Here is a 21,599-nt window from a genome sequence, read left to right on the forward strand (position 1 = left end):
GGCCCTATAACTTCTTTCTTCTAAAATAAAAGTTTTCTGCGGTCCATCCAGTTAGAGCCTTGGAGATAAGAAATCCACCAAAATAAACCAGAAGTACTGGATGTAGGTAAGTGACCACAAGTCTGAAAATTGGATTGATTTTTTAAATTGTATAGGATTATTGTTCACAATTAAAAAATTCTTTTGATTCAAATGCAAAGGTCCAAGAAATCGACAAAACACTATAAATGATCATTTTAATATAGCTGTCTACTCCTGATATTGTCTTCTTGGCCTGGTGTGGATGTAGTTTCTCCTCTGAGTGTTGTTTCAAGGGGATTTTGAGGTCAGGAGCCCTCTCTATAGACCAGTCTGGTGCATGGCTCTTTTTCAGTGGGAAATGTAAACCTAAGGATCATTTCCCTTAAGTTTCATTGTGTATAAGCTAGTCATGAGTACCTGATGGGGTCTTTTTATGTAGGTTGGAGAGAGTCCTTTGATTGATGTCTTTCCTGTATATAATCTCCTGGTTGTAGGTCATGGGACATCTATCTTCATGCAAAAATAGATTACTATGGTAAGCTTCAGAAATAAATTTAGAATGTCCTTTTAATAATTCAATTAAATCTTACAACAATACAACATATTAACAAGGAGCCATCTAGGAAGTTGAGTCTTAGGCAGTAAATACAAACCACAAAAACAGTTAAGAACACTAGAAATTAATATTCACTGAAATAAATTTTTTCTCTCTAAAATCACCCTCATATCTCCTAATTATGGGCAAATTAAGATCATATAGGCTCTTTGAAATTGCTTTTGCTGAATTTCTTCATAAGGAATCTCAGATTGAACATTTAAAAGGTCCCTCAGGCTAGAAAAGCCATATCAAAGACTAGGCATCAGATTCTGCCTGCAAAATCTACAGATTTGGGCAGGTTCCTCTCCTCTTCAGGTCCGCAAAAAATCTTGAGATCCATGCGAGATCCATGCACCTGCCAGGAAGTAGCCGCCCTTATTCACCTGATAAGGCTTCTAGGAATCCTATAAGCAAAGTACTAGATTGTTTTTCAAAGGGGCTTTATGGTTCCATTAAGTCCACCTCAGATCTTTGAAGTTGTCTGGCCATGTCTGATTTTTGTGTAGTCTCAAATATAACATCCCATCCAAAGTCATGGTAATATAGCCAGTGTTTCCAATTATCTCCTGTTATAAAGAGAACAGATTCTTATTGAAATTGTGCAAATAATTATATTGCCATGAAAATAAGAATATTCACCAAGAGTTTCCAAATTCTGGGGAAATCAGAGAAGTGATAAATATTTCATTTCTGCTTACAAAGGTATAATTTACCAAACTGCTATAAATCATAATTAGCTTAAGAGGAAAGACAAAAAGTTTCTCAAATCTGGGAAAACAAAACATTAAAAAGAATCAGCAATAATTTTTCAGAGACTTGAAAGTTATAGCTATCCTCGTCAGTTCATTCAGTCTCATGTTACTAATTCTTGATCCTCTGTTTACAGTTTTATGAAGCCATCAGGTTTTCAATTCATGTTCTTTACTGTCTTACCCAGTTAGGCAGTATGATCTGAAAGTTACCAGAAACCTGTGATTGTCAAAAAATCCTTTCTATAAGTCTACTTGGAGATAGAGCATTTTTGTAAAAGCATCAGAGTAAAAGATTAATTGTATATTGATGACAAAAGACTTTAAAAAAGCAGTTAAAAGACCTGATTACAATGCATTTGTCAAGGAAATTTGGGCATTTTTACACACTATTACAATATTAAATTTTATTTATTTTCATTTGATTATACTAGCCATGTAATTTAACATATCAAATAAGCCCAATTAGTTTAATATTTCTCTCAAAGATGTTTCAGGGGCCCTCTGGAGTGTCCCAAAGTTACCTACAGGTCAAAAGAACTTCATTTAGAAATCAATATGAGGAATTTTGTCAAAGATATCAAGAGTTTTTAAAACTCTTGGTCAAATAGAACTATAGGTCACTGTGAAACAATACTTACCACTTAACCAAAGTGACAAAGATTCAAAGGCAAATATAGAAAGTTACAACAGATTACTTAAGTAAAAGAAACTTCAAAATCTGTTATCAAAATCATACCAATGCTCCAAGAAAACTTTGTCCTCTTAACAGGGGGCCAAATTCTAGTTTTGCACCATCTTACCTTTAACACTGTAATTCATTCACTCAACTAAGTTTATTCTTATCTTAGCCAGTCCAGACCATGCATAAAACTCTTTCCTCTGTTTCTTTTTACATCATTCTAAGACTTCCTTTTTTACCTTTAGATTTTTTCCTATACTTTCTCTCTCTCTTTTTCTTTGAGAAATGGTATTGGAGCATAGTTGATTTACAAGGTTGTATTAGTTTCTGCTGTACGGCAAAGTGAGTCAGTTATACATATATGCAGTCTTTTTTAGATTCTACTGTCAGGTAGGTCATTGTAGAGTATTGAGTAGAGTTTCCTGTGCTGTACAGTAGGTCCTTATTATTAATAGTCAGCTATTTTATATATAGTAGTGTTTATATGTCGATCCCAGTCTCCCAATTTATCCTCCCACTGGTAACCATAAGTTTGTTTTCTGTATCTCTGATTCAGTTTCTGTTTTGTAAATAAGTTAATTTGTGCCATGTTTTTAGATTCCACATATAAGCAATATCATATGATATTTCTTTGTCTGACTACTTCACTCAGTATGACAATCTCTGGGTCCGTCCGTGTTGCTGCACACGGCATAATTTCATTCTTTTTGATGACCAAGTAATATTCCTGTGTGTGTGTGTGTGTGTGTGTGTGTGTGTGTGTGTGTGTGTGTGTATCTCACATCTTTTATCTGTTCTCTGTCAGTGGACATTTAGGGTGCTTCCATGTCCTGACTGTGGTAAACAGCGCTGCACTGAACGTTAGGGTGCGTGTATCTTTGTGAGTTATGGTTTTCTCTGATATATACCCAGGAGTGAGGTTGCTGGATCATATGATAGCTCTATTTTTTTTTTTAAGACCCTCTGTACTCTTTTTTCCTCTTTCTCTCTTTTTAACCTCTCTCTAGGACAAATTACTCTCTTTTCCCTTAACAGAATGCATTTCTGTTCCTTATAGCTTATTTTTTCCCTTGCATACAAAGATGTTTCTCTTATTAATTTTATTAGTTTTAATTACATATATTAACTAGAATTCTTAACTCTTAAAAACTTAATTTCTAGTGAAAACTAAGAAGTAAGCAATTTTAAACTTTTATTTTAGCATTCTATAGACTGACAAACTTATGAATACTTTTTGTAATTTCTTAAAAAAAAGTGCTTTCTTATAGAAAATGTTTCCATGTGGTGCCAAGCATATTTATTAATAGTCCTGAATATCTTTATTTTCTCTGTAAAAGGAAATCTATGTTCAGTAATTAATGTTTCAGTATCTAATTTTATTTTGGAATGATTTAGATTTATCATTTAACATAATTTAGTAAAACTCTAAAGTTTCAAGTAACCAAAAATCTGGAGAAGCTATTTTTCATTAAACATACCATAAAAAACAAAGGTTCTCTGGTGGCTCAGTAGTAAAGAATCCACTTGCCAATGCAGGAGATGTGGATTTAATCTCTGGGTTGGGAAGATCCCCTGGAGAAGGAAATGGCAGCTCACTCTAGTATTCTTGCCTTGAAAATTCCGTGGACAGAGGAACCTGGCAGACTACAGCCCATGGGGTTGCAAAGAGTCAGACATGACTTAGCAAGTAACAACAGACCATAAAATATAATTATTCCTAAAGCGACCTAAAAACTGTCATCTCATTTACAGTTAATTTACTTATAAAAATTCCATAATATATCAGGTTATTTTTCTTGCTGACAAATTCTTTAATGGAAATGAGATCTTAGATGACTTTTAGTAAACTTCAGTACAAGTATTACTCTTAATGTTGATGACTTTAAAGAGTCTGTATTAATTAAACTAGCAAACCTAAACTAAGTTTAGTACTGAATATTAACTTAAAACTGAATATTTACCAGATCATGTGACCTGAAATTCATTTGGATTAGTTTCGCCTATATTTTTGAGACTTTACATAGGTGCTTAATTTCCTTTAAGTCAATTAAGTAGAGAGCTCTTTTACAAATTAATTTTGGCAATACCATTCAGAAGTAGAGACATTTATCTATAATGTACACACGTATAGGCAGATGTAACCAGGGATCTCATAGCTTCATTTTAAAACTTAGTCATAAATCAAGTATTACGATATAAAACTCACTAGTTTATAAACAACAGTTGGAATAAGTTTAACTCACTTGGGTTGAATATTTATTTATTTATTTATTTGTCTGTGCTGGTTCTAAGCTGCAGCACACAGGATCGTCAATCTTCATTTCAGCATGAGGAATCTTTACTTGTGGCGCAGGAACTCTTAGTTGCGGCATGTGGGATCTAGTTCCCTGACCGGGGATCAAACCCAGGCCCCCTGCATTCATACTGCAGAGTCTTACAGTGGACCACCACGGAAGTTCCTTGCTTGGATTTTAAAGGCCTATTCCTCCCCTGCCAACCCCCGCCCCGCCACACCAGTCAGTCCCAGGAATTAGAGATGGTTTAAATAAGAATAAGGCAAGAGTTCTTGAGCGTTCTGGTAGAACATATATAGCTCAAAGATGCAAGGAGAAAAATGCAAGTTCCTCCTAGAAGGAGTTCGTGCCCTTAGAATTTTGAAAAGATGTTTTATCGAGGTGGCTTTCTCTAACTGCTTATGCAGAAACCGGTTTTGGTATGTCAGACAGAGCTGCATCTTGGCCATTTCAGAGAGGATTTTCTTAGTTCCTAATTAAGTACTTACAAGTATAAGGTCTGTACATATGTAAACCTATTTGGGGTATTAGTCAGGGGTCATCTGACACCCCATTTTCTTCTGTTTGGGAGGCTCTTTCTCATTTTAAAGTTGGCTTATCAGAGTAAAATCACTATTGAAGACTGTGGCGGGCCAATGTGTGGTTTATGGGCTTAATTCTTCTAAGTGGCACCCTAGAGTCATTTCAGCTCCTCTGCCTGTCTCGTTTTCTCCTGCTGGCAGTCTAAAACTGGTGTGGGTGCTCTGAGCACTGAATGGCCAGTTTTCATATATGTGTCTCTGGATTAATGAATTTTTAAATTAATGAGTGGGTTTCCCTAGGGACTGCTGCACGGTATGAGGACTTGCCTCTGCCACAACTCAGTTTCCTCAGTTGCCCGAGAAAGTTGTTACTGGCCAGGAAGAGCTATGTCCCTTATCTTTGGGGCTGAAGGCTCTCATATGGTGTCTTCACTTTTATCCAAGAAATCCTGTTAAGGTAGATGATTTGAGGAAAGACATCAGATCCACCTCCTACCTAATCACCACTGGGCACTTTCTCAATATCTTACAAATGAAAAGTTGGGTACCTTTCTTAGTTACTGCTGAATAAAACTCAAGATTGTCTACCAAGGCAAGAGACACTCAGCCAAATTCGTCTAGACTCACCAAGAAGGTGGACAGGCACAAGGGCCTTGCTAGTGCCTTGCAGGGTTCAGATGAAGGAGAAAAGTCTGCATTGGGTCCATTCATGGTTTCTGCAACTGCTGACTGAAATAAAAAATGCACGGTATGAGAGAGATGATTTTTGAGTTTATTCAGGGGCCTTTGTTCTTGCTGTTCAGTGGCTAAACTGGATCCAACTCTTTGCGACCCAGTGGACTGCAGCACCCCAGGCTCCTCTGTCCTCCACTGTCTCCCAGAATTGCTCAAATTCATGTCTATTGAGTTGGTGATGCTATCTAACCATCTTATCCTCTGCCACCCCCTTCTCCTTTTGCTTTCAATCTTTCCCAGCATTAGGGTCTTTTCCAGTGAAGTAGGCTCTTTGCATCAGGTGGCCAAAGTATTGGAGTTTCAGCTTTAGCAACATGAATAGTTTCATGTTCTATTCTTCAAATGAATAGTCCAGGTTGATTTCCTTTAGGATTGGCTGCTTTGATCTCCTTGCTGTTCAGGGGGCTCTTTAAGAGTCTTTGCTAGAACCACATTTGAAAGCATCAGTTCTTCTTTATGGTCCACTCAGCCTTTATGCTCAACCTTCTTATATGGTTCACTCACATCTGTACATGACTACTGGAAAAACCATAGCTTTGACTATAAGGCCCTCAGGGGCCTTACTTAGTACTATAGCCTGTGAGACAGAACTTAGATAGTTCTGAGGAACTGCTTCTAAGAGGTAGAGAAAGAGCCATTATATGTAATTTTTTTTTCTTTTTTTTTGACTGGGAAATACATATAGTCAAACATACATCTTGGTGAAAGATTTCTAATCACAAAAGAATCAAGTATCTCGAGTAAGTGATTTTAGTGCTTATTTATGTATAGGAAGAATCAAGAATCTGGTGTCGCTGAAATTCTTCCGACATGTATCATAACTATCTTGGGATCAAAAAACACAGAATATTTAATCTTGTTTTTTATCCTGTATTATAGGGCTTCCCTGATAGCTCAGTTAGTAAAGAATCTGCCTGCAATGCAGGAGGCCCCGGTTGGATTCCTGGGTCAGGAAATCCCCTGGAGAAGGGATAGGCTACCCACTCCAGTATTCTTGGGCTTCCCTTGTGGCTCAGCTGGTAAAGAATCTGCCTGCAATGCAGGAGACCTGGGTTTGATCCCTGGGTTGGGAAGATCCCCTGGAGAAGGGAAAGGCTACCCATTCCAGTATTCTGGCTTAGAGAATTTCATGGACTGTATAGTCCATGGGGTCGCAAAGAGTCGGACACGACTGAGCAACTTTCACTTTCACTGTCTTTCATTCCTCTCAGTGACTGCATTGGCTTATGACTTGATACTTGCAGAACTGGAAGGCAGGCAACATTCTGTTTTACAGGCTTTGTCTTTGTCAGGAAAGCAGTACATTGTCTGCATTGTGAGAACTTTCAGCAGCTGTAGTTAAGATGTACAATATTTTTACATTAGTGGCTTTTATTTTAAAAACTGAACATTTACCCCATTTTAAAGATTAGAAAAGAGCAGCTTAGTAACTAGATAGAGGACATGGCAGACCCTGGATTTGCACCCCTGTCTACTCCACCACCCACTGTATTATACCGCCTAGTGTCAGTGTTTTGTGCTGGTCTCGGCCTGTCAATAACCAGTGTTGTGACTGAACCAGCCCTTGTGGTTATGATTATGACTGCAAAATGCCCTTCGGAAATAATTATCAGGACACTTTGGTGGGGGGGGAGTTTATTACTTCAAGACTTGGAAATTGCATAGCCTACCGGGGCCACATAATAAGGTTGGGTTGGGGCTGGTGCAGAGAAAGTGAGTGTGAGTTAGAGTCTGGGGTTCTACTTTCATTGAGGTTGACAGTGAGGGCCTAGGGTTTCATGGGCTCATACTTCTAAAAAATTATTTTTAAGAATGTATATTTTGCTGTGCTGGGTGTTAGTCGTGGCACATGGGACCTTTAGTTGCAGCATGCAAACTGCTAGTTGCAACATGTGGGCTCTAGTTCCTTGACCAGGGGTCGAACCCACGCCCCCTGCAGTGGGAGTGAAGAGTTCAAGCCATCGGACCACCGTGGAAGTCCCTTCCGGGCTTATTCTTTATAAATTTAAAACATAAGAGGAGGAATTTAATGTGTGGGAGGAGAAAAAAGCGAGTGGCCCAAATGGTCAGTTATCAAAATCAACCAAAATCTTTGAACCAAAGGAACTTCAGTGTGGTAGGCAGCCTGGCTGTTCATGTTTTCTGCTTGTGTGGCTGGCCATGTGTTTATTCTCCGTAGCTATCTTTGAAGTTGATGCTTTCACAGTAAAAGCACTTGCATTCCAAAATGGAAAAAAAAGATCAACTGTTAGGGCTCACACAACAGTTATTGGTGTAGATTGTTTACTTTTTGGTGACTGGATCTGCCTGGAGGAAACATAAGAAAAGGTGTTCAAATTGTAGTTCTGTGAAGTGTGTCACAGGGAAGGAGACATGGCAAGTATCTATCTTCATAGTGTCAGTTTTTTTAATTTTTAGAAAAAGACATAAATACAGAAAAGCACAAAACTAACTTTGTATCTATGATCCACAGTAAACACAGATAGTATATGCTTCAGATTTTTTTAAAAAAAGAATTCCTGAAACCATTGACATTCTTGCTGTACATCCTCTTAATCCTATGCCTCTCTTCTCACCCTCCTTTTCCACAGACAAAACTCTTAACGAATTTTATGCATATTCTTTCGTGTTTTTATATTTTTATAATGTGTGTTTTAAGACAAAAATCTTTTTACATTAATGCCTTTATTAAACATATTTTACATATACATTATATACAATTTCATACTCCTAAACAAAATCTCCTAGCCATAAACAATATAATAATCACTAACATTTACAAAGCAGCCCCAGTTCTAAAAACTTTACATTTATTAACTCATTTAATTTTTATAATAGTCCGATTAGTTACATTCTCTTATTCTCCCCATTTTACTGATGAAAAGAATGAGGCACAGAGAGATTAAATAACTTGCCCAAGGATCATCAGCCATAAGTGGCAAAGCCACTGTCTGGCTCTATAGATAGAAATGTTTTAAGTGTTAAAAAACAACTTAGGCAAGTGCTAAGTGCTATTATATTGTAGTTAACATTCAGAAACTTGGTTTTCACTCAGCATTGTTCTCGAGATTCTGTTCCTTTGGATAATTATAGATTTAATTGATTCTATTAACCTGGCTTCCCAGGTGGTGCTAATGGTAAAGAACCCGCCTGCCAATGCAGGAGATGTAAGAGACATGGCTCGGGAAGATCCCTGGCTTGGGAAGATCCCCTGGAGAAGGGTATGGCAACCCACTCCAGTATTGTTGCCTGGAGAAATCCTGTGGACAGAGGAACCTGATGGGCTACAGTCCATGGGGTCGCAAAGAGTTGGACATGACTGAAGCGACTTAGCATGCATGCACAATCCCATTAGAGTGCTATTATGCTTTATGGTTTCCACCATATGACTTGGTTTTTCTTTGCCATTCTCATATTACTGGGTATTTAGTTTTGTTTCTCCGAATTCTCTGTATTACAAGAAAATGTTGCAGTGAACACCCCTGTACTTGTCTTCCCGTGCAGTCACGTGAAGAGTCCCTCTGGGATACCACCTAGTAGAACGGTAGCTGGGTTAAAGGGTGTTAACATTTTCAACCTTTCTAGATATTGGCAACTTTTTCTCCCAGGTGTTTATGCCTCAGTTCACATCCTTACTAGTCAGAGGTGGAATATACATACAGACAATGGCCAGACCATATATAAAAATATGAGAACTCTGACAGAGAAAGACAAATATCATATGATATCACTTATATGTGGAGTCTAAAAAATGATATAAATGAACTTATTTATAAAAAGGAAGTAAACTCACAGGCATAGAAAACAAACTTACGGTTACCAAAGGGGATGGTGGGGGAAAGATAAATTAGGAGTTTGGGGTTAACATACACACTACTATATATTGGGTTGGCCAAAAGTTTGAGTTTTTCTGTAACATCTTTATGTACACCTGAAACTAACACAACATTCAAAATTAACTGTATTTCAGTTTGTTTTTTTTTAATGGCTAAAAAAAAAAATTACAAACAGCCAAAAAAACAAACCAAACTAGAACTCTGACCTGCAGCCTGCAGAAGCCTGCCCAAAAAACTAACTCCTTACCTGCAGTAAACAGCCCAGGAAGCCATCTTGCTGTGAGTCAGGCTTGCAGGAAGCTGTTGTCTTAGTCTGGCTTCCTCAGTGGCTCAGATGGTAAAGAATCCTCCTGCAATGTGAGAAACCAGGGTTTGATCCCTGGGTTGGGAAGATACCCTAGTGAAAGGCATGGTAACCCACTCCAGTATTCTTGCCTGGAGAACCCCCGTGGACAGAGGAGCCTGGAGGGTTACAGTCCCAAAGAGTTGGACATGACTGACTAAGCACAGCACAGCATTGTCTTAATTAGCATTTGAATGATCATTAGTGAGATAGACAAGGCTATCAGTCAATCTAATCACACTAGGACCACAGCCTTGTCTAACTCAATGAAACTAAGCCATGCCTGTGGGGCAACCCAAGATGGGCGGGTCATGGTGGAGAGATCTGACAGAATGTGGTTCACTGGAGAAGGGAATGGCAAACCACTTCAGTATTCTTGCCTTGAGAACCCCATGAACAGTATGAAAAGGCAAAATGATAGGATACTGAAAGAGGAACTCCCCAGGTCAGTAGGTGCCCAATATGCTACTGGAGATCAGTGGAGAAATAACTCCAGAAAGAATGAAGGGATAGAGCCAAAGCAAAAACAATACCCAGCTGTGGATGTGACTGGTGATAGAAGCAAGGTCTGATGCTGTAAAGAGCGATATTGCATAGGAACCTGGAATGTCAGGTCCATGAATCAAGGCAAATTGGAAGTGGTCAAACAAGAGATGGCAAGAGTGAATGTCGACATTCTAGGAATCAGCGAACTGAAATGGACTGGAATGGGTGAATTTAACTCAGATGACCATTGTTTCTACTACTGCGGGCAGGAATCTCTCAGAAGAAATGGAGTAGCCATCATGGTCAACAAGAGAGTCCGAAATGCAGTACTTGGATGCAATCTCAAAAACGACAGAATGATCTCTGTTCGTTTCCATGATCTCTGTTCATTTCCAAGGCAAACCATTCAATATCACAGTAATCCAAGTCTATGCCCCAACCAGTAACGCTGAAGAAGCTGAAGTTGAACGGTTCTATGAAGACCTACAAGACCTTTTAGAACTAACACCCAAAAAAGGTATCCTTTTCATTCTAGGGGACTGGAATGCAAAAGTAGGAAGTCAAGAAACACCTGGAGTAACAGGCAAATTTGGCCTTGGAATACGGAATGAAGAGGGCAAAGACTAATAGAGTTTTGCCAAGAAAATGCACTGGTCATAACAAACACCCTCTTCCAACAACACAAGAGAAGACTCTATACATGGACATCACCAGATGGTCAACACCGAAATCAGATTGATTATATTCTTTGTAGCCAAAGATGGAGAAGTTCTATACAGTCAGCAAAAACAAGACCAGGAGCTGACTGTGGCTCAGACCATGAACTCCTTATTGCCAAATTCAGACTTAAATTGAAGAAAGTAGGGAAAACCACTAGACCATTCAGGTATGACCTAAATCAAATCCCTTATGATTATACAGTGGAAGTGAGAAATAGATTTAAGGGCCTAGATCTGATAGATAGAGTGCCTGATGAACTATGGAATGAGGTTCGTGACATTGAACAGGAGAGAGGGATCAAGACCATCCCCATGGAAGAGAAATGCAAAAAAGCAAAATGGCTGTTTGGGGAGGCCTTACAAATAGCTGTGAAAAGAAGAGAAGCGAAAAGCAAAGGAGAAAAGGAAAGATATAAGCATCTGAATGCACAGTTCCAAAGAATAGCAAGAAGAGATAAGAAAGCCTTCTTCAGCAATCAGTGCAAAGAAATAGAGGAAAACAACAGAATGGGAAAGACTAGAGATCTCTTCAAAAAAATTAGAGATACCAAGGGAACATTTCATGCAAAGATGGGCTCAATAAAGGACAGAAATGGTATGGACATAACAGAAGCAGAAGATATTAAGAAGAGACGGCAAGAATACACAGAAGAACTGTACAAAAAAGATCTTCACGACCCAGATAATCACGATGGTGTGATCACTGACCTGCAGCCAGACATCCTGGAATGTGAAGTCAAGTGGGCCTTAGAAAGAATGACTACGAACAAAGCTAGTGGAGGTGATAGAAATGCAACTGAGCTATTCCAAATCCTGAAAGATGATGCTGTGAAAGTGCTGCACTCAATATGCCAGCAAATTTGGAAAACTCAGCAGTGGCCACAGGACTGGAAAGGTCAGTTTTCATTCCAATCCCAGAGAATGCTCAAACTACCACACAACTGCACTCATCTCACATGCTAGTAAAGTAATGCTCAAAATTCTCCAAGCCAGGCTTCAGCAATATGTGAACTGTGAACTTCCTGATGTTCAAGGTGGTTTTAGAAAAGGCAGAGGAACCAGAGATCAAATTGCCAACATCCGCTGGATCATGGCAAAAGCAAGAGAGTTCCAGAAAAACATCTATTTCTGCTTTATTGACTATGCCAAAGCCTTTGACTGTGTGGATCACAATAAACTGTGGAAAATTCTGAAGGAGATGGGAATACCAGACCAGACCACCTGATCTGCCTCTTGAGAAATTTGTATGCAGGTCAGGAAGCAACAGTTAGACCTGGACATGGAACAACAGACTGGTTCCAAATAGGAAAAGGAGTACATCAAGGCTGTATATTGTCACCCTGCTTATTTAACTTATATGCAGAGTACATCATGAGAAACACTGGACTGGAAGAAGCACAAGCTGGAATCAAGATTGCCAGGAGAAATATCAATAACCTCAGATATGCAGATGACACCACCCTTATGGCAGAAAGTGAAGAGGAACTAAAAAGCCTCTTGATGAAAGTGAAAGAGGAGAGTGAAAAAGTTGGCTTAAAGCTCAACATTCAGAAAACAAAGATCATGGCATCCAGTCCCATCACCTCATGGGAAATAGATGGGGAAACAGTGTCACACTTTATTTTTTTGGGCTCCAAAATCACTGCAGATGGTGACTGCAGCCATGAAATTAAAAGACGTTTACTCCTTGGAAGGAAAGTTATGACCAACCTAGATAGCATATTCAAAAGCAGAGACATTACTTTGTCAACAAAGGTCCATCTAGTCAAGGCTATGGTTTTTCCTGTGGTCATGTATGGATGTGAGAGTTGGACTGTGAAGAAGGCTGAGCGCTGAAGAATTGATGCTTTTGAACTGTGGTGTTGAAGAAGACTCTTGAGAGTCCCTTGGACTGCAAGGAGATCCAACCAGTCCATTCTGAAGGAGATCAGCCCTGGGATTTCTTTGGAAGGAATGATGCTAAAGCTGAAACTCCAGTACTTTGGCCACCTCATGTGAAGAGTTGACTCATTGGAAAAGACTCTGATGCTGGGAGGGATTGGGGGCAAGAGGAGAAGGGGACGACAGAGGATGAGATGGCTGGATGGCATCACTGACTCGATGGGCGTGAGTCTGAGTGAACTCCGGGAGTTGGTGATGGACAGGGAGGCCTGGCATGCTGCGATTCATGGGGTCGCAAAGAGCCGGACAGGACTAAGCTACTGAACTGAACTCAGCTGAACTAGTGAGATAGAGCCATTGTATAAGACAGTTCTTTCCAGAGGTGATTAAGGGATTTAGAGTGAGGCTTTAGGAGATTACCTTTAAAATAGGGGAGGATACAAATGTAGGTGGTGTTAGCTTTGTTAATTTCTGAAAAGTAGTAGTCTAGAACCATCATTTTAGACTTTTAAGCAGAAAAAGTCTTTTCTGAACTAAATTATGTAGGACCATAAACAAGATGAAAACTGGAGCGCCTCAGGAGAAATAAAGTCAATATTACGGTTTCACCTACCTTCTGCCCTCCCCTTCCTTCCTGTCTCCCCTACCCCCAGATCACCTGAGAGTCATTGTTGGATTCCTAGGGCTGGGTGGTAACCTGCAGGATGCTGTAGAATGCCTCCTGCTGAGAGAATTTGGTGAGGATTTTTCACCTCTCAACCTCAGTGTAGAAGGGGAACTTGATAAATTCTACAGATCCTTGGGCTAAATGTATTCTATTTCTTTGGTCTCCTGGCAGGCAGGAATTTGTGGATGCTTATGTGAATTATGTCTTCCAAATCTCAGTTCATGAGTGGTACACAGCTTTCTCCAGCGGCTTCTTAAAGGTGTGTGGTGGCAAAGTGCTAGAGCTCTTCCAGCCTTCAGAGCTGAGGGCCATGATGGTGGGGAACAGCAGCTACAACTGGGAGGAGCTGGAAGAGGTAAGCCTAAAGACACAGTCTTTTACTTCCGAGTGTAGCAGCGGCCTGGGCAGGAATACCCAGAGCTTGCTCTCTTTCTAAGTGATCTCTGATTAACTGGATTTGGGGGTCTCCTTCATCTCAGTGTTTATTTCTTAGTACAAATGGTATACAGATGTCCACTTGTAATATTCTGCTTCTGGAAGATAATTTTTTTTCTTTTTGTCTTTTTTGGGCAGACTGCCATCTACAAGGGTGATTACTCAGCCACACATCCCACCGTGAAACTATTCTGGGAAACGTTTCATGAGCTCCCATTGGAAAAGAAGAAGAAGTTTCTGTGTAAGTATCAATGATGTCCATACGGTATTTGTCCACATTTCGGTTCTGTATTTTGTATAGGATGGTATACTACATGGGTGAAGTTCAGCTCTTTTAAATGGTAAAAGATAAACGTGCTCAGTCACTCAGTCGTGTCCGACTCTCTGTGACCCCGTGAACTATATAGCCTACCAGACTCCTCTGTCCATGGGATTTTCCAGGCAAGAATACTGGAGTGGCTTGCCATTTCCTTCTCTGGGGAAAGGCTAAGTAAGGAAATATATTTACACTTTTTGTCTTAGTGGTATCTCAGGCACAGTAGAAGTTGTTAATCTTTATTTGTTGCTTAATAGGATGGGTTGAATGAAAGGAAGAAAAGCATTTCATTGATTTTTTTTTTTTTATTGCTCTAGAAATACTAGGTATTTTATATGTAAGTGATTCCTTGAAGTATTACATTGATGAAATCAAATTGTTTGAATTAACCTCCCTTATTTCTCTGCTGCTGCTAAGTCGCTTCAATCGTGTCCGACTCTGTGCGACCTCATAGATGGCAGCCCACTAGACTCCTCTGTCCCTGGGATTCTCCAGGCAAGAACACTGGAGTGGGTTGCCATTTCCTTCTCCAATGCATGAAAGTGAAAATTGAAAGTGAAGGTGCTCAGTTGTGCCTGACTCTTAGCGACCCCATGGACTGCAGCCTACCAGGCTCCTCCGTCCATGGGATTTTCCAGCCAAGAGTACTGGGGTGGGGTGCCATTGCCTTCTCCGCCCTTATTTCTCTAGCCTTTTAAAAATATTAGAGTGTCCACTCTAAGTGTAGCTGGGCAGATGTGAGTTATAATAGCTTTATTGAGATGTAATTCACACGCACATACTAAATAAGTTAAAGTATACAATTCAGTGGTTTTTAGTATACTCACAGTTGTGAAACTATCAATTTTAGAACATGTGTATCATGTTCTAAAATGATGAGAAGAAACAGTGTACTCATTAGCAATCATTCCCAATTTTCTCTGAGCTTCCCACCCCTTACTAATCTGCTGTCTCTATGGATTCCCCTGTGCCAGACATTTCATATAAATGAAATCATACAATAAATGGTCCTTTGTGACTGGCTGGATGACATTTGAGAATGGTAATACATTCAGAAAGGAGAATGAAGTCTAGTTTACATGAACAAATTGAGCCTCTTAAAAATAGTAGAAATCTTTGTGTCATTCTATAATCAGGGTCATAAATTAGCCAGTGAATAGTATAAAATTTAAAAACAGAATTTGAAAGGCAGTCTCTTTTGCTTTATAAGAATAAGCATATATTAGTATTAATGCAAGATTTACCCCCAGATTCTACTGCTCACAGGGAGTAAAGATGAGAGGAAGTGGAGATCTTACAGAAGAATTCTTTAAAGAATCCCCGCTTCCCCTCTGCCCAGTTACATGGGCTCTTGAGAAACAGTGGCGTATGAGTCAGGTGACAGGATAGATTTGCCATGGAGCCTGTAGGGCTGGGACAAGAGCTGCGGCAATCAGGAAGCGCCTGCTCTTGGGCTGGGCTTTCCTTTAAATAAGACATTTTTCTGTTCAGAGACCTTTAGACTTTCATAAATCTATTATTAGACTCTAAAAAAGTCTTAATAACATTAGACTTTATTAGACTATGTTTATTGTCTTTATTAGACTCTATAGATTTGGCAAGAATGTTTATATATGTTTTTATATATCACAGCCTCAGGTAGTGGCAGGTTATTTGAAAGTGCTCCTTAACTAATGATATCATTGTAGATTTGCTAGCAGTTCAACAAAGAAGGTTATCTGGTGCTGGAAAACTGGGAAAGCAGAAGGGTTGGTCTCTTTTTCCTAAGTCACAGTGTGTCGCAGGAGTGAAATGTCTCATATACTGCCGGTGTCAGATCTCCTGGTTTAAGGGAAAGGCAAGCAGACAGATCCCTAATGGAAATTCACCGGCAAAGGGGGTAGCAGCAGACACTTGAGGGGAGAGGAGACCCTGAGGCCACGTAGACTATCATCTTCTTCCTGGTTTCCCTGAGGTCAGCTCTTTTCCTCTGGCAGAAATCCCCTTCCTCTCTGATTTTGTGAAGGCTGATAACATTTATGAGAACACACATTTGATGGAGGCCATCCCTTACAGGGAAGGATGATTTAAAAAAATTTTTTATTGGAATATTATCACTTTACAAGGGTATATTAGCTTCTGCTGTACAACAAAGTGAACCAGCTATATATGTATACATATATCCCCTCCCTCTTGTACCTCCCTCTCACCCCCACCCCACCCCTCTGGGTCATCACACTGAGCTGAGCGCCCCGTGCTGTACAGCAGGCTCCCAGTAGCGCTCTATTTTACACATGGTAAATGTGTCAATCCTAATCTCCCAGTTTGTCCCACCTTCCTCCACCCTTACCCCCATACCCACATGCCCATTCTCTGCATCTCTATCTTTGCCTTGGAATTAAGTTCGTCTTGACCATTTTTCTAGGTACCACATATGTGCGTTAATATATGATATTTGTTTCTCTTTCTGACATGCTTCACTCTGTATGACAGACTAGGTCCGAGGTCATTTTTTATGTGAGGGCATTTTTGAGCATTTTTTAATGGGGTGCATTCTTTGTGTCAATATATAATTAGGGTCTGAAATTAGCCAATGAAAAGTATAGACTTCTAAGTCCATATGAAACCAAAAGAACAGAATTTGAAAGTCAATCTCCTGCTCTGTAAGTGAGCATATTTAATATTAATATAAAGTGAAAGTGAAGTCTCCCAGTCATGTCCGACTCTTAGCAACCCCATGGACTGAAGCCTACCAGGCTCCTCCGTCCATGGGATTTTCAAGGCAAGAGTACTGGAGTGGGGTGCCATTGCCTTCTCCGAAGAGCCAGCGTTACCAAAGGGAAAAAACCCATTGCAGTCCCAATCTGAGTAACCTTTAACCTCAGAGATGTTCTTGGAGCTAGAGCTCCATCTAGCTTCCGAACTTCCGATTCTTAGCGAGGCTAGGTGCTTCCTGACTACCACCAATCCAAGTTTGGGACCTAAGCCACAGTAACAGTATAGATCACAAGTCCCTTGAAAGTCTATGATCCAATAGATTAGGTTAGTACTTTTAATTCTCAAGGAGTTATGAAATGGTCAAAGAGACCGAAAAGTTTAACCGAGAAAGGTGAGTTCGGTCCACACGCTTTGCCCGTTTTTGGTTGGTTCCTGAAGGAGACATTGGGTGCCTCTTGGCATTGGCAGGTCAGTATAAACGCCCGACCTCATACAGCTTTCTGCCGTAAGCCGTAAGCCGCATGAGATGACCGTGGAACCGCAGAGCTAAATCGCACATAAAGGTGGTTGCACTTCTCACATGAGCCACAGGGTGTCACTCCTTCCCTTCGGTACTTCCCAGGGCCACCGAGAGCACGTTTGCATAGCTGGTAATTCCCCTTCTCTTTCTCCACAGTGTTCCTGACGGGCAGTGATCGCATTCCCATCTATGGCATGGCCAGCCTGCAGATCGTCATCCAGTCCACAGCCAGCGGAGAGGAGTACCTGCCTGTGGCCCACACTTGCTACAACCTTCTTGACCTCCCTAAGTACAGCAGCAAAGAGGTCCTGCGGGCGCGGCTAACTCAGGCCCTGGACAACTACGAGGGGTTCAGTTTGGCCTGAGAACCCCAGCTTGCCCCAGAGTTCCCTTCCTTCCTCAACAGCCACAGTGAGGCCCATACAGAAAATCATAGGGAGTGAGTTCTATTTTTTTTTTTACTGTATAGCAGGTTGGAACTTTTGAATCCCGAACCTGAACCAAACTCCCCAGTGTCCTTGCACTTGTGACTGTGCTGCACTCGGCTGGATAAAAGGCAGTAGATTTTTAAACTGTTTCCCAAATCTCTCAGCCCTGATCTTTCCTCCCAACACTTCCTTGTCCTCCTTCTGACTTCTCATTCCTCTGCAAGAATGATTTGACTGACCCGTCCTTGCTCTCCTGCACATGTAGAACATCTCCTTTCTCTGCAGCCTTGGAAATGCTCCTGGCTTGTTGCAGCCCAACCCTCAGGACGGAGGAGGAAAGGACTACTTCAGAAATTCCCAAGCCCAACAAGCTGAGTCTGGGTCCATGACTTTGGCAGAACTCTTGAGAATTTATGGGAGCCTTTAACAAACATGCCTTGTTTGTTTTTTTTTTAAAGTCCTCGAGGGCCTAGCTGTCTTCCTGTGGCTCTGCCTGTTCCCGGCCCTCCTCAAAGCTGTGCAAAGCTGCTTAGCTTTGCAGCTGAGCTGAATTTTGTCTGGTTGCTTCGCCAGGCCCTTCTGACAAAAAGATGAGGTAACAGGTTCCCACCCTCTTCCATCATTTTGCTTTTGGAGCAAGTCGCATTAATTTTTTAAGGAGTATTTTCTCTTAGAAAAGTAGAAAAAATAAATTTCTTGCCTCTTTCTATAACTGTCACTTTCCATCTCTACCACTTTGTCTTTCCTCCCCACCTGCTACTTTTCATCACATTGTTACCTAACTTAATGCTCCCTTCCTTTCCTTCTAGTAGATGCATGCAGTCTGTTTTAGTTTTTATTTCTATTTAAATTGCAAATATTTCTACTCAGATCCCCCCCCCCCATTCCCTAATTGCTAAAGGATATTCTTTATTATGGGACTTTTGTTTATTGCATTTGAAATGTTTGTTTACAATGGGATTTTAGGGATTGTGTTTGAAGCAAATATATGTATTTAAAAAATCACAACATGCTGAACCTTCTTCATGAGATAAGAAAATTCTATATGAGCAAAGAATCCATGTCCGCCTAACTTTAAATTCCTAGTCACTAGAGAAAAGACTTATTTATATAAAGTGAAGTATTTATGAACCATGAGACAGCATCAAATCTCAATGAAGGACTGTAGATTTTTGCTTTTTCTTTTTGTTTTTAAAACTTATTCCAATTGGTAGTTTTTCAGTCTTTATAATACAAGATTTAAAAAAAGATATACAGTTATACAAAATGTTTATTTTCTATGTGTGTGCATATAGTTCAATATTATGCAATAAATTTGGTGTTTTAATGTAAGCAGAACTATTTCTTCTTGTACTTGCAGAATGGGTAGCTTGCTTTCAGTAGAAGAATTAAGTCGTCTATCCACATAATCTGATAGGTCAAATGTGGTTCCTGTCATAAAGGAGAGCTGGCTGCTGGGAAAATGAAGACAGGGCGGGGGTGGCCGACGGCATTCAGGATGGATGAGCGTTCTGAAGGTTATGATGGGTGAAAAGGCACTCTGTGTGGAGGGGAATGCCTTAGCAGGAGCTTGAATATGAGGGCATGTTTAGGAAAGGGCCAGGAACAACCTGAAGGGCGCATCAGAGGAAATAATAGAATAGTGGTAAATAAGACTGGGGAGAAAGAAGCTAACTTTGGCGCGGAGGGACCAGGCAAAGCCTTGGACCTTGAAAATGTTCAGAACCTTGGGGGTAGGGAGAGGAGGAGTGATGTGACTTGACCCTGGTTTTAAAGAAATGTGAATGGGGGGTACATGTGGGAGAATGGAGTGGGAAGGACAGAGTGGAAAGACAGCAACTGAGAGAGGCGGGGGTGTGGACAGGAGAGACTGGCGTCTTATGGGAAGAGGAGAAATTAAAGGTGAGTGTAAGACTTATTAATCTAATGGCTGACGCTAAGTAGCCCACTTAGAGAAACGTTTTTTTGCTGTGTATAGGTTTTAAAAACAATTACCATGTATTGTTTTACTAGGCTCAATAGACAATTTAAAAGTGGTAGAGAATAATAGCTTTCAACAGACATTTAATAGCATACATAAGTGCTCAATTTAAGGGACAGAAAAGTCTGTTGTTACATTTAATTTTGAATGGAGATAGCCAAGTTATTTTAAATTTGGGGACCTCAGAATTCTCATTTTCCATGAAATAAGGAGACTGGACCAGATAATTTCTAAGGTCCCTTTGAGCTCTAAAATTGCATTACCAAGAGCAGTGCCTGCACAGAGATGCTCAGTAAATTCTAAATATTTGTTGCATGAACGAAAATCTGTGCTGCTTTTCTAAAAACTATTTTTTTTTTTTTCTGGCATGTTTTCCTCTTTTCCCCTTTATCAAGTATTGCTTTAGAACACTCTTTAGGTAGGGATTTCTAGATGTACCTACCTACCTACCTTTTCTGAAAACATAGGAAGCTTCTTCACTGTTTTCAGAAATGTACCAATTTAATGAAAAAAAATCTCATTAAAACAAGGCAACTTTTGGTAGGTGGGATTCAATGACAGTGTAACAAGGCAGTTTAGCCAATTCTGATAATTCTGTCTCCATGTGAAGCCTTTTTTGATGACTAGAATGGTTCTCTATTAATTATCCTAGAGAGCCAACCAACTACAGGCTGCGAGCTAAAATGGGTTCTACATTTTAAAAGGATATGTAACAGCAATTACTGGCCTACAAATCCTAAGATAGACCTGGCCCTTTATAGAAAAAGATTTGCCCCACCCTTTTGAGAGGAGACTTGGAGGAACCATAATAAAACTGTGGATAACTTACTAAAGTCTTAGGAGGAACTTGGTCATAGTTGATGATGAATCGAGAGAAGAAGTGTCTGGGACTTTCTGCCACCGGTGTAAGAAAATCAAGCTTTGTCTAAGATTAACCCAAAAAATACCCAGGTTTTTACTGTAATAAAAACTATCATGAATTGGTTGTGTGCCAGACCCTGCAGGAAGCATTCTCTATGCACTGTTCAGTTTAAATGCCACCACTGCCCTCGGGCAAGTATCTTAACCTCTCTGTGTCTCATTTTCTTCCTATTTAAAATGGGAATAAAAATAGTACCTTTCTCATGGAGTTATAATGAGAACTAATGGGAAGCACAAAAAGAACAGTGCCTAGCACATAACAAGCTCTCAGTAAGTATAATTATCATTCTAATTTCACATGAAAAAATGAAAGCTTAGAGAAAATAACTTTCAGTTAAACTGGTAGGATGTGGACTTGTGATCTGTATTATTCCCAGCTGTTAAAGGTGGGAAGCAAAATTTAACTAGAGATAGATAGCTAGAGATACAGTGATGTGGCAGGTAACTTTCCCGAGCATCTATCTGCAGAGATACCCTGTGCTTTGTTTTACTGCCACTGTGTAGTTCAGTAAGTCACTTCTATGATCATAGGATTAAAATACTGATAGGGTGTGCCGTTCCTATGTCATCTGCAGTGGGTCCCACTGGAGCTGGTATCTGTTGGCATTGAGTGGTCAGCCTAGGATTTAACTTCTCTCAGACCATCGTTTGGAATGATGGTCAAATAGTAGATTCCAAGTTGGTAAACATGCAGAGGTACTAGGAGAGTGGTGTGCCTGGTGAGGACACTGAGCACTCTGCCCATTCCCACGTGCCTTGCTCTGTGCAT

The 21,599-nt window shown here is 40.2% G+C and overlaps 1 protein-coding gene and 1 long non-coding RNA gene across 9 annotated transcripts in view; one reads left to right on the plus strand and one right to left on the minus strand.

The window, feature by feature from the left end:
* HERC3 (HECT and RLD domain containing E3 ubiquitin protein ligase 3) overlaps positions 1–19,260 on the plus strand; it is a 144,660-nt gene extending 125,400 nt beyond the window's left edge. For all 8 annotated transcript variants that reach the window (XM_055587608.1, XM_055587612.1, XM_055587613.1 and 5 more), the window contains 3 exons: positions 13,704–13,887; positions 14,106–14,208; positions 17,657–19,260. In XM_055587608.1, the coding sequence (XP_055443583.1) occupies positions 13,704–13,887; positions 14,106–14,208; positions 17,657–17,865 (496 nt within the window). In that variant the 3' untranslated portion in view covers positions 17,866–19,260. The remainder of the gene's footprint in view (positions 1–13,703; positions 13,888–14,105; positions 14,209–17,656) is intronic.
* LOC129657446 (uncharacterized) lies at positions 1,033–9,964 on the minus strand. Its single transcript, XR_008716727.1, has 4 exons — positions 9,684–9,964; positions 5,493–5,594; positions 3,529–3,694; positions 1,033–1,185 (listed from the first exon to the last, which is right to left on the minus strand). It is a non-coding gene; the product is annotated as an uncharacterized LOC129657446 (long non-coding RNA).
* Positions 19,261–21,599: the final 2,339 nt, after the last annotated feature.

This window comes from Bubalus kerabau, chromosome 7 (assembly GCF_029407905.1).
Source record: "Bubalus kerabau isolate K-KA32 ecotype Philippines breed swamp buffalo chromosome 7, PCC_UOA_SB_1v2, whole genome shotgun sequence".
Taxonomy (NCBI): Eukaryota; Metazoa; Chordata; class Mammalia; order Artiodactyla; family Bovidae; genus Bubalus; species Bubalus kerabau.